The 11,318-nt window shown below is 36.0% G+C and overlaps 2 protein-coding genes across 3 annotated transcripts; one reads left to right on the top strand and one right to left on the bottom strand.

Moving 5' to 3' along the window:
* The first annotated feature begins 741 nt into the window (after positions 1-741).
* LOC122280419 (mediator of RNA polymerase II transcription subunit 10b-like) lies at positions 742-3,354 on the top strand. The gene is made up of 6 exons (XM_043091311.1): positions 742-893; positions 1,652-1,911; positions 1,999-2,079; positions 2,188-2,290; positions 2,413-2,502; positions 3,099-3,354. The coding sequence occupies exons 2-6, from the start codon at positions 1,685-1,687 to the stop codon at positions 3,168-3,170; spliced, it is 573 nt and encodes a 190-aa protein (XP_042947245.1). The 5' UTR covers positions 742-893; positions 1,652-1,684; the 3' UTR covers positions 3,171-3,354.
* A 614-nt stretch (positions 3,355-3,968) lies between these two features.
* Positions 3,969-4,902, bottom strand: LOC122280418 (homeobox-leucine zipper protein ATHB-12-like). Of its 2 annotated transcripts, none has more exons than XM_043091310.1 (2): positions 4,454-4,902; positions 3,969-4,350 (listed from the first exon to the last, which is right to left on the bottom strand). In XM_043091310.1, the coding sequence occupies exons 1-2, from the start codon at positions 4,733-4,735 to the stop codon at positions 4,063-4,065; spliced, it is 570 nt and encodes a 189-aa protein (XP_042947244.1). In that variant the 5' UTR covers positions 4,736-4,902; the 3' UTR covers positions 3,969-4,062. The 2 variants fall into 2 exon arrangements, with proteins under 2 accessions (XP_042947244.1, XP_042947243.1); XM_043091309.1 differs by having other exon boundaries at positions 3,969-4,356; positions 4,454-4,895.
* Positions 4,903-11,318: the final 6,416 nt, after the last annotated feature.

Raw genomic sequence — 11,318 nt, 5'->3', positions numbered from 1 at the left:
TCATGGAATCCACATAAGAAAAAAAATCAAGTTTTGATTTTATGACATACTTTGATGTTGATTAGGCGAACAACTTTGATGATCGAACATCTAAATTTTTCGCAAAATACTTGGCAAGTTTATAAATTAATATGATAGATCAGATTATAAATCACTTTTTGTTATAACGTAGATTTCACATATTATAAGAAGAGAAATGATATTTGCAGTCATGGTTGTGCAAACGGCGTGCAGTCGCTTTGAAAAAAAATGAATTAATATGAGACCCACATGAAAAAAAACTAACTTTTTAATCGTGGACTCCACTCTTTTTCAAAGCGATTGCGTGGCGTTTGCAATTTCACGACTGTATGTAGCATTGCTCTTATAAGAAACTACGTCAATTTGTAAATTTTTTATAAGATTTTTTTATAGTTCTAGTACTTCTCAAGTAGAACATGGCATTAATGGCTTACCCACAACCAAAGTTGGGTAGAGTGCCCGCCGGCTGTCACCACCTTTGCTCACTCCTTCGCATAAAAGTTGCATAGTATTTTTAGCTGCAAAAGATTAACTCCGACCACTTTACAAATCCTCTGGCCTTTTGAACACAGTCACCTTGATTAACTTTTCGCATCGGAGTGATAACAATTTTCTTTGGGCTCTAGTCAGTGGCCAATTCCGTAGACCAAATACCAAACCAAAACTGAGGGCCTCTGAGGTTATGTAGATTTAACATGTTTTGGGCCTGATACTTTAAACATGAGGCCCACAAATCAATAATTACTGTAATAATTTGCACCACCGGTCCCAAATTCCCTTTGATCGTGTAGGTTCCATCTCTCTCTCAAAAACTCCATCTCTGCCGTTCACAAGAAGACCCCGGCGAGCGAGTTTGGGTCCGAATCGAATATGTAAGTTCAATTTGTTTCTCTTGTATATTGGGGATTGCTGGCAGTCAAGGTTTATGGCACATAGTGTTAGATTTTTTCCTTTTTATTGTTTGGAGCTATTTCTAATCTTGCTGGATTTTATTTATTTGTGATCAATGCGAGGAATTTTCATTATGTATGCTTTATTAAGTTCCCGAGATTCTGGGATTTTATGCTTTATTACTGCTTTATGATTATATGGGTTTCGTCAACCCGTGTCTTGGATTTACTCTTTTTAGGTTGGTTTATTTATTGGAATTACTTCATAATGCAATGTAGTTCTGGAGGTTGATATTGTGGTGTAAATGTTGCGGTTGATGAGTTAAGGGTGATGGCTATTTCTAAAACGAGATTTCTTTATCATACGGATGATAATACATTTTTAGAGTGGTTGAATTCGTTGTACAGTGATAAAAGATCCATCTGGTTGCTCAAAACACGAGAATAGGTTGAATTTCTTTTCTAATGAACTTCCATGTTTTTAACGTAAGAAACCGATGGCTGGTTGTGGAAATGTTATTCATATACTTTCTCCATTTGAACATAATTTAATGCAGCTTGGTATTCCATTGTTCCACATTTTTTGAAGTACCATAATTGTTTTGGTTGTATTATCTTTATAGTGAAGTGAATAATTTTGACATCTGAGGGAAAATACACATTTTATGGTAAACCTTCTGTCATTTAATTCATATTCAAATTTTAATTTCGTTATTTTTTGTGTGACATACGTATTCTAGATATTTGGGGAGGTCTTCGAAGTAAAACGCATCATGGATTCATCGCAGGCTGCTGCAACAGCAGTGACTGGTGGCAGTGGTGGCAATGGGCTGATCTCTCAGGCCAATGATACGGCAGCAGTAACTGCCTCAGACGATCCAAAACAAAACTTGAACCAGGTCATCAACTCTATCCAGAAAACTTTGGGCCTCCTTCACCAGCTCTACCTTACTGTCTCTTCCTTCAATGCTGCCTCTCAACTTCCTCTTCTCCAACGCCTGTACCACTCTGCAGTCCTTTCTGTGATCAGTTCTTTTAGTTGCTACTTGCTTTATTAATAAATTGATTGCTGCGGGTTATTCTGCAGCAATTCTCTTGTTATGGAGCTCGACAACATGGTTAAAATAGCTGAGAAGAGCAGCATCCAGGTTCCTATGGAGGTTCTTAAGTGAGTCTATTCCCATGATTGCCTCTTCTTGATCTGAAATTGTTCTTTATGATGTAATTCAGGCTTTTTCTTATTTTCTGATGCATGATACTGTACTTCTGCTGTTAGTTTGATAGATGATGGAAAGAATCCAGATGAATTCACAAGGGATGTCATAAACAGCTGTATTTCCAAAAATCAGATCACGAAAGGCAAAACTGATGCGTTTAAGGTTGCCTTCATATCCTCTGATATGACAGATTTGCATAGTTACTTATTTCCATTTCAATGTTTCAAGTAAGGTTGAGGTTGAGGTATTGGTTTTTGTGCTTGTGTGTGGTTTTATTTTTTCAGGGTTTACGCAGACATCTTTTGGAGGAACTTGAACAAGCATTTCCTGATGAAGTTGAATCATACAGAGAAATACGTGCTGCCTCTGCTGCCGTAAGTTATATTGCATTGGCCCGCTAATTTCTCAGGATGGTTGTCTCTATGGAATTTCCTCCATTGGTCCATACCCATTCTTCAATTGTTTTTTCCTTCCGACCCTCTTCCCTGTAATTTCCTTTCCGCCATGCTTATAGATTGGGCCACTCTGTTTGGGAAGGGTACCTCTATAGTTACCAATCTTTTGTTGGTATTATCTTCTGTTGTCAAATAAAATGTGAAGCATTGGCACACCTTCCCTAAAAAATAATGGACTGGCTTCTTATTTCCTTCACTTATGAGGGGTGGTTTGTTAATGGTGGTAATGACTTCAAGGAGTTCACTAAGACATTAGGGCAACTCAACAAATTATCAAAAAAGAAGAATGAAATGCTAGGAGCATCTATGTGCATAATCTCTGATAGAGATTGGTAACTGAATGCTTGGCATGAGAAATTTGAACACCCTATTTTTGACGTAATTATTTATTCAAGTTATTAGTTGGTGGCTAAAAGGCATATACCTTAAGGTATATTCTGAAACTGTTTTTATTTATCTTGTAATGTTTTGTATTCTTACACTCTAATGCTTAAAGTTCTTTACATTCCATGCAGGAATTGAAGAGGCTTGCACAATCACAAAGCATATTACCAAATGGAGATATGAAGGTCAAATCCGAGCTTTAGGTGCCCATATCAGTATTGTCTCTTGTTATTATTAGTGTCCATCTGTTGGCATGTCTGTGATCTTGTGATTGTTGATAAAAGCCGAATGGATATATGGATAATGCAACAGATTTTTTTTAACTTTCTCTTCCGTACTTGCTGATCTTAAATTTGGGAATGTGATAACTTCAATTTTTTTTATTCACATAACATGTACTTGGGTTTTATAGATTTATTTGTTTGGTTTGGAAATCAACACTTATCTACCCACGTAACTTGAACTCACATGCACGCTTGTGTTATCTTATGATTCTTTTCGGGTGAAAAGATGCAATCGAAGAGTTGAGGCAGAAGTAAAACCAAACTCATTGGATAAATTATACTTGTGGAAATAGCTTGATCAGTGGAACAAAAATGGAAAGAGGGTTACGGGATAGGCATGCAATACAGGATATCTGAGCTTTTTCGTTGGTGTTGGTGATTTTGTTAGGAGAAAAAAAAATCAATGGCGAAAAACATGGCCATAACACGTGCATGGAAGCACACATCTGCTGATGGGAGTTTCTTACTACTGCTACAATGCCTTTCATCTTACGTTTGCATCATGAGTTGACTTTCTCCTCGTGTTTTCAAAACCTTTCCTATTCGCTTTGGACTTTATTTTACTCAGAGATTCAACCTGGACGTAAGGTAGAGAAGCTACACTTACAGGACTGAAAACTTCTAAGATCCTGGATTTTGTTATTCTTACCATTATCAACTTTTGGTGTCGGGACACTTTTGTCTGGAGTGTTAAATTCTTATATTTGAATAGACGTGTTTCATTTTGATGCAATGGCTCACCAAAGGATTCCATTACACTCTACGAATATGATTTCATACATATGTTTAGAAATTGTAGTGGTAGCGCAATTCATTTAGACCATAACTCCCACCACTGTGAATTCCCACCTGACTCATCCGGTAAACAGCTGCACTCTAAACTGCGCCAATCTCCTGATGATGCTTGGGAACCATCTGTGGGTTGTGCGATGTTCTGAATGCCAGTTTCTTCCACAGTACACTCGTTGACATCACCCAGAAGCATGTTGGTTTTTTGGCCGGCACTTTCAGACAGAATTCTGGGAGTTTCTTTTGATTCAAACATAGGATCTCTTCCTTTCTCGTTCCCATGCTCCTTACCCAGCTGTTTTTTTAGTTTCTGCAACTTTTGTAAACCTCAAAACAAACTTAATCAGCGACTTCTTTAGTTAACTAGTTATTTTCTGAAGACTCGTTTAGTCAACTAGGGATATAAATGATACCTCGAGTAGGAGTTCCCGATTCTCTCTTTGTAGTGACTCGAATTTGGAAGCTAGACTATCATAACTAGCTTTTAATATGCAGCAGTTTCGTTCGACCTGCTTAGTCTTCAATCTAGCCCTCCGGTTCTGGAACCATATACCAACCTGGCGAGGTCGCAGTCCAAGCTCGTTAGCTAGCTGGTGTTTTATCTGAGCCTCTGGTCTTGACTCTGCCTCGAACGTAACTTCCAGCGACTTGATTTGTTGATCATTGAATCGTCTCATGTTCTTGTTCTTCCTCATACTTGTCAGTGTGTTTCAAGATTCAATTTTTGTTGCTGTTTAGATAGATTTCAGACTTTGGAAGAGAGAGATAAAGCAGGTGAAGCAGTGTCAGTGTGGGCCTGATGCTCTTCTCTTTGCAAGGTGAATTATCTCCAAGCACTCGAGTAATATCCTATTGAGGTAGAAAGTGATGTAGCAATGATCAGTGTGTATTTTATGACTTTTTATCGATGATTTTATTCTTCTTAATCACATCGGGCTATGTGGTACACCTTAATGCTCCGTATTAATTGAGAGATCATCATCTCATCTAATTATTATAATTTTTTAAAATTTTATATAAAATATAATAAATAATTTAAAATTTTAAAATAATAATAATATTAAAAAAATAATATATTAATAATATTTTATTTAACTTTCATTTGATCTGATCTCATTATCTAAACTGCATCTAAATGATCTTATAAATCTATTGAAATATGATTAAATTTAGGATGAAGAACATCACATCTCTTGAGAGCTAGGACACCTTCACTTTCGAGCGGTGTTACATATACATGTAACCGAAAGATGTAACCCGAATATTCATTGAATGGAGTTTTTTTTATTCTAATTGATTTTTGATTTATTTATTTATTTTTTATATTTCTAAATATTTTTTTAAAAATAAAAAAATTCATAATACTACTAAAAAGTTTTTACTTAATTACTAAGTAAAAAAAAAAAAAATTAGGTACACTTTTGGTTCAATTGGACAAAAAGCATTTCTCTCTCTTTTACGTGGGAATATTACGACAAGAACTCTTACCTAGGGATTCTTCCGCGGTTGAAGATACCAGATGGAGACACAAATCTAAACAAATACATATTACATAATACATCGCATCTTACAGGCACCAGCTGCAAGTGTCATTGCATTATCAGATTGGAAAAAATAAAAATAAACAATCTTTGTCCTCTTTGGCTCCTGCAACGTTTCATTGCCACCCACGTTGCTGTAAAGTAACTTTTCGAAATAGATGCACCAATCAGTCAGTGCTTTTAAGGACAAAGTCATCCACAGGCACAGCCTGCTGTCCCTACCTAACCAATATTATTGCACCACCAGGTTCTTATGTCTGCCTATGGGTCCACCCACGTGCTTTTATCTCCAATGGTAACAAATGTTTAATTTTCTCTGTCATAACGTGGCACGTTAGCTTCAATAGATGCTCTCTATTTTTTTTTTTTTTTTTTTTTATAAAAATAAATTTATATATTAGCATAATTTTATATAATTTGTTGAAACAATTATATAATAAAAACAATATTATAATTTAACATATTATAACAAATTATTTTAATTTATAAATTTACTTTTATAAAATATTTTATAACTAAAATATTTATCTTTCACCAAGTATATTACTTCAAGAGGAATGCTGCACATCATTCCACACCATACTTTATATATTAAAATATTATTTTTTATTTTTTATTTCATTTTATTCTTATTAAACTAATTAAATTATTCTATTTATCATCCACACACTACATATTTATTATAAAAAAATGAAAAAAAAAATTAAAATAAGTGTGGTGTGTAAAGTGTGAGGATGACAAGAAGAATTTTCCTTACTTCAATTTGGGTCCTTTTCTAATAAGAAAGATAGTCTGCTCAACAAAAACATAGAAGAAAATTAGTTTAATATTTTACAATAAACCAATTTTTTGGATTATAAATTAATGCAAGTTTAATTAAGTGTTTATACATTTTGTTAACATTGTATTTCGTATGCTTTTGGTTTAGGTCTTCAGCAGGACTGGAGCCTACAAACACAAAGAAATGGCCCCTAAAGTGGTTGCCAGAAAGTCTGTAATGCTAAAGATTGGATATCCGTAGAGAAGTGTTTAAGTGAGTAGTGAGAGTAAAGAGAGTTTAAAGAGTCTAACTTTTATTCCAATACTTATGAGTCGTTTTTATACCTGGTTCCTGGGGTCATACGCCCATGCTTTGCTGTAGAGTGAGGACACAAAGGTGTTCTCCTTGTAGTCTATTTTGTCATACTTATTAATGCGGCGTGACTTTTTAGAGATAGTACATTTAATGCAACGTGACCCCTTGCGTTGTTTTGCCCGTCCATGCATGCCCTTTGGTTCTTCCTTTTTCTCCTACCAGAAGATCGAGAGTTTTCCATGATTTGTGTACCCATGTCCCCTTGAGGTTCCTTGGAATCTAGTTCTTTGGATGTGGCATATTCTTCCATCCTTTACCTTAGGGTGATCTTCTCGCGCTTCTAAAATAGTAATCTTATGCTAGTATTGGGCTGATGGGTCACTCGGTGGGCTTGGGCCTCTCACGATATTGAGCCCTGGGCCTAAGGAAAAAAACCTCTTTAACACATTTTTATTATTTTTATTATAAGATTCTTGATTCGTAACAATTTATTTTTTCTACTTAAATTAATGAAAATTCACTAGCAACAACAGTTAAGAGATGATTACCATGCTATTTAATTTGGACCACACGTTTACTACAAAGATTCTAAACATTTATGGTCTCAACTCTATTTCTTCTTAGCTGTGTATATATCAGGAAAGGTACTGACGAAATGAACACCTTCCGGCCTTCCAAACCACAGCCCACTTCCAATTACACTTTGGGTCTTAGGAACGGCCCCACTAAGGATCTCTATAATTGCTATGGCAGATCACAGGCTGCAGCCTTTGGACCTTAATTATAAGCCCACAGGCCGTGGTCCAAACTTTTGCTAGACCTCGGACATGGATAATGACCCGAGTGCATGAGTTAGCGTTTGTTGGGTAATTTGGTTTGAGAGATTGGATTTTGGTAAAATTTAATTACATATACATTTTTAATTCTATATTGGGCTAAGCTTAATTAATACATGTATTGCTTGATTCCAAATAGGTTCAAATTTCTGGTAAAAACAAATTTAAAGCTGACTGGTAGTTAGCTTTAATTAAAATAATGGTAAAAAATTTAAGCTTTTTAAAATATTCGTCACGTTGGCAGTAAAACAGTCTCCAACACCTGCTCACGGTGTTCCATTATATTTTAAATTTGGAAACAAGGTTCAATGTGTCGTGGTATGTATATATGTTTGAGTTTTTGTACTGTTTTCCCAATATCAAGAAAAACAAACACCAAAGCTTTTGGTTCTATTTTCTACGTTGTCTAGTCTGCAAAGAATCTTCTTTTCTCAATCAAGGCCTACTTTTATTTTTTGTTTTTGTTTTTTTTAATTTTTGGGCTATCAAGGCCTGCTCGGGTTTGATATGGCCAACATGCTACACAAAAGGTTCCTTGCCTTTTTCACTTTTCAACAACTCTTGCACATACATTTCTTAATGGTTATTTGATGAGAAAAGTGGGAGGGATCTTAGTCTGTTGATGACGATTTTGCACTCTTTTAAAGGAAGTAGATTTGGGCATTTTAGCATCACATTTTGCTGTGACAAACAAAGATTCACAAGTTACCTTATCGTGGTTTGATCCAAATATGGCCGAAGGTCTATGGAGGTCATATATATATGGGACCCATGAATTGATTGGCCGATCAACGGTGGAAATGGGGGCTGTGACAGAAATTAGTCAAAGTTTACAGGTATTTTGAAAAGGTGATAAAAATGAGTGTTAAAGAATTCATAAATTTAGCGGAAAGCGGAGACAATAACGTTAAATTTATGATGGGAATTGGGCAAGAACAAAAATCTAGGTAAAGTTTGGTGTATGAATTTATGGGGTTAGGTACTTAGGTCAATCACCATGAAATTAGGGCGCTTTGAAAAAGAGAAATCAAATCAGAAATGCTTTCATATTTTTCATGAGTTTTGGGTCAAAGAGGTGACTTGAGGTCAATGGGAGCACATGATATATATACGTGCGGGTACTTTTTACCTCGATCGTGGCTTGCATATATGCCTATCTAGTTCCATTGCTTTACTGGCTATATATATATATATATATATATTAAATTATTTACGGGTTTGGGCATGGTTACATGAAAGTTCAAACGTTCATGAAGATCAACATTCTTAATTCGACTCTATTCATGTAAGTTTGGCTTCTAGTCAATATAAAGAATGATGCTATTAGTATTAGGATGTTCTGTGCTCAAGCACTGCCCAATTTTAAAAGCACCAGCTAGCTCTGCATTCACACAAGATCACTAATTAATTAGATCCAAGTTTGAGCGCGCCATGATCGATTTAGTGATGTAAAAATTATTAATTGGTTGCAGCTGAGAATTTTGTCATCTGGCTTTTACTCCAAGTAATAACAAATTAGTGATCGATGAGTCTAATTTATATATTCTAGTATTTATTTTTCTTTTTTGCACTAGAAAAAAATGATTATTTGTGATGAGAATAAATTCATTTTGCTAAAAACTGCTTATTTTTGTTATAAATAACTGGCCACATATAAACATTTTCCTGGTAGGCGCTTCGTTAATATTATCACAAAAACTAGGTTAATTTATGTTATGCTTGCTTTTCACTAGAAAGTTTATGGTAAAAAGTTTCATGGACAAAAAGGAATATGGCTGTTTGATCCAATTACTCTTATATATGCCCAAAAGTCACGTGCTAGAATGTTTCCAGATTAATAGAAGCTAGATCAACTTTTATTACTTGGAGTAAAGTAGAAGGAAGATATATAGAATAGGCCGTCAACTCGTTCATGCCTTTGTTTTTGGTAAAAGCTGTTCTTAACAAAGTAGCTGTAAGGTTAAAGCAAATTAATTACTCTAAACAATATCGTATATATCATCAAAATATTCCCCAGCTAGCCCGTATGAGCAAGCTACAAATTAAAGCTTTAATTCCAACACCTTATTGACATGTCATATTTATAAGTTTGAACCTGCATTGAACATGCGACTGGGCCAGTATGTAGTACATGTCTTTATATTTAATTTTCATATATGTAACGTTTAATATTCAGCTTTTGTTCGGAATATGGCATACATTATATGGGTTATAGATTCAGTGCCTTAATTAGAGTACTTGAAGATTGGTTCGAATTAAATATATTAATTAATAATGATCTCCTAGCAAGCAAGCAAGCGAGCATGCATCCTACATACATAATTTGATTCTTGCAAAGTAGTCTCTTTTTTTGTAAATAATGTTATAGCAGTGCAAACAAGTTATTAGAGCATGTGTTAGCTACTTAATTATGGTGTTTGTAAAGTTATTTGAATCAAAATGATGTGAGACTGAGAGCACGTTACGAGTAGTAAACCTGAGAGCATATGAGAATGGGAAGGCTGATGTTAGCCATCGAAGCCTTTTTCCTCTTCTTAGTAGGAGAAGAGGCGTCCTCAGAATGGGCACACTTTTCTTGTCCTTCTTATCATTCTTGTCTTTTTTCTCCTTCTTATCTTTCTTGTCCTTCTTCAAAAATTGTTTTGGCAGAGAGGGCAGCATCACACTTGGAATAAAAAATAGACGTCCTTTAACAGGGGAACGATTGGGAGTCATCAAAAAAGGGTCTATGTGGGCAGGGGTTAGCAAGAAATCAGTCCAGAGACTGTATGGGTGGCTTTCTGCCCAAGCGCGAAACATTTCAATTCGGGCCAGTTCTCGATTGGATAGGGGTTCCATCCCTGCCCACAACTCTCTCTCCTCAGGGATTTTGCCCTAGATAGCCCTAATTGGAAAATCCTGTTAAGGAGTCTCTGAACTTGAAAAATGTCAACCCTTACCAGAGATAAAGAAAATTTTCCTGTCCAGCTCTTGGTATTGAAGTGGCGAGATTCGAACTGGGTCAATGTATGCCCTTTATCTTTCTTATGAAAACTAAGAATGTTGCCCTTAGCAGATGGTCGCAAGTGGTAAGAAGACAAATTCTTGGGCGATTAAGTCAGGGTAAAATTCCCCAAGTAGCTCCAAAACCATACGAAATACAATGCAAGTGCAAAGAAAGGCCCTTAAAGAAAAAGGATGAAGTTGAGTGGGGGCAGGTTGGAGGAGATCTAGAATATCGTGCAAGGGGCGATTGAAGAGAAGTCTCAACTTGTGAGTCAGTAAGGAAACAGTTATGGCCACCTTACCGCCTAAATCCTCTTCATCTACACACCTAGGAGTGGGAATCTCCAAGAGGCCGGTGTCTGAAATGTGATACTCCTCTCGTAGAGTATTTAGGTCCTGAGGCCTAATAGTGGAACGCCACCCAAACCCTTCATAAGTCGGGACATCTAGGACATGGAGGATTGCACATCAGTAAGACAGGCAGAAATACCTTATTTGGCCATAGGAAATAAAAGGAAAAGCTAATCTGGGAAGGAAGAAAGTCGCAAGAAATCGTAAGAGAGAAAAGTAGTAGGAAGAGGGAAGCCAGAAATAGGAAAGAAAGAGAGGCCAAAAGGTAATGTGCAAACCAAGTGAGGAATACAAGGGGCCATTTGCTCTAACATCGTGACCTAACAATAGAACGCAATGGAATGAGAATAGTTGCACACAACCCAGCAATCGTTGCTACGTCAAGAATCCATCCTTATTCTTTTATTCCTTGAAAGTTGGAAATGGTAGGATAATATGCCTAATGGGATAGGGGTAGCCCATCAATTTAGCAAGCAGGGCGGCCCATCGA

Source organism: Carya illinoinensis, chromosome 11 (genome assembly GCF_018687715.1).
Source record: "Carya illinoinensis cultivar Pawnee chromosome 11, C.illinoinensisPawnee_v1, whole genome shotgun sequence".
NCBI lineage: Eukaryota > Viridiplantae > Streptophyta > Magnoliopsida > Fagales > Juglandaceae > Carya > Carya illinoinensis.
This window is presented reverse-complemented; position numbering and strand designations above follow the sequence as displayed.

Excerpts from the sequence above, each read along its gene's own strand:
- LOC122280418 (XM_043091309.1), bottom strand. The coding sequence starts at position 4,735 with ATGAGGAAGAACAAGAACATGAGACGATTCAATGATCAACAAATCAAG. Across the intron at positions 4,357-4,453 it reads ATCGGGAACTCCTACTCGAG|TTGCAGAAACTAAAAAAACA; the intron begins GTATCATTTATA and ends GGTTTACAAAAG.
- LOC122280419 (XM_043091311.1), top strand. The coding sequence starts at position 1,685 with ATGGATTCATCGCAGGCTGCTGCAACAGCAGTGACTGGTGGCAGTGGT. Across the intron at positions 1,912-1,998 it reads CTTCCTCTTCTCCAACGCCT|CAATTCTCTTGTTATGGAGC; the intron begins GTACCACTCTGC and ends GTTATTCTGCAG. Across the intron at positions 2,503-3,098 it reads TACGTGCTGCCTCTGCTGCC|GAATTGAAGAGGCTTGCACA; the intron begins GTAAGTTATATT and ends CATTCCATGCAG.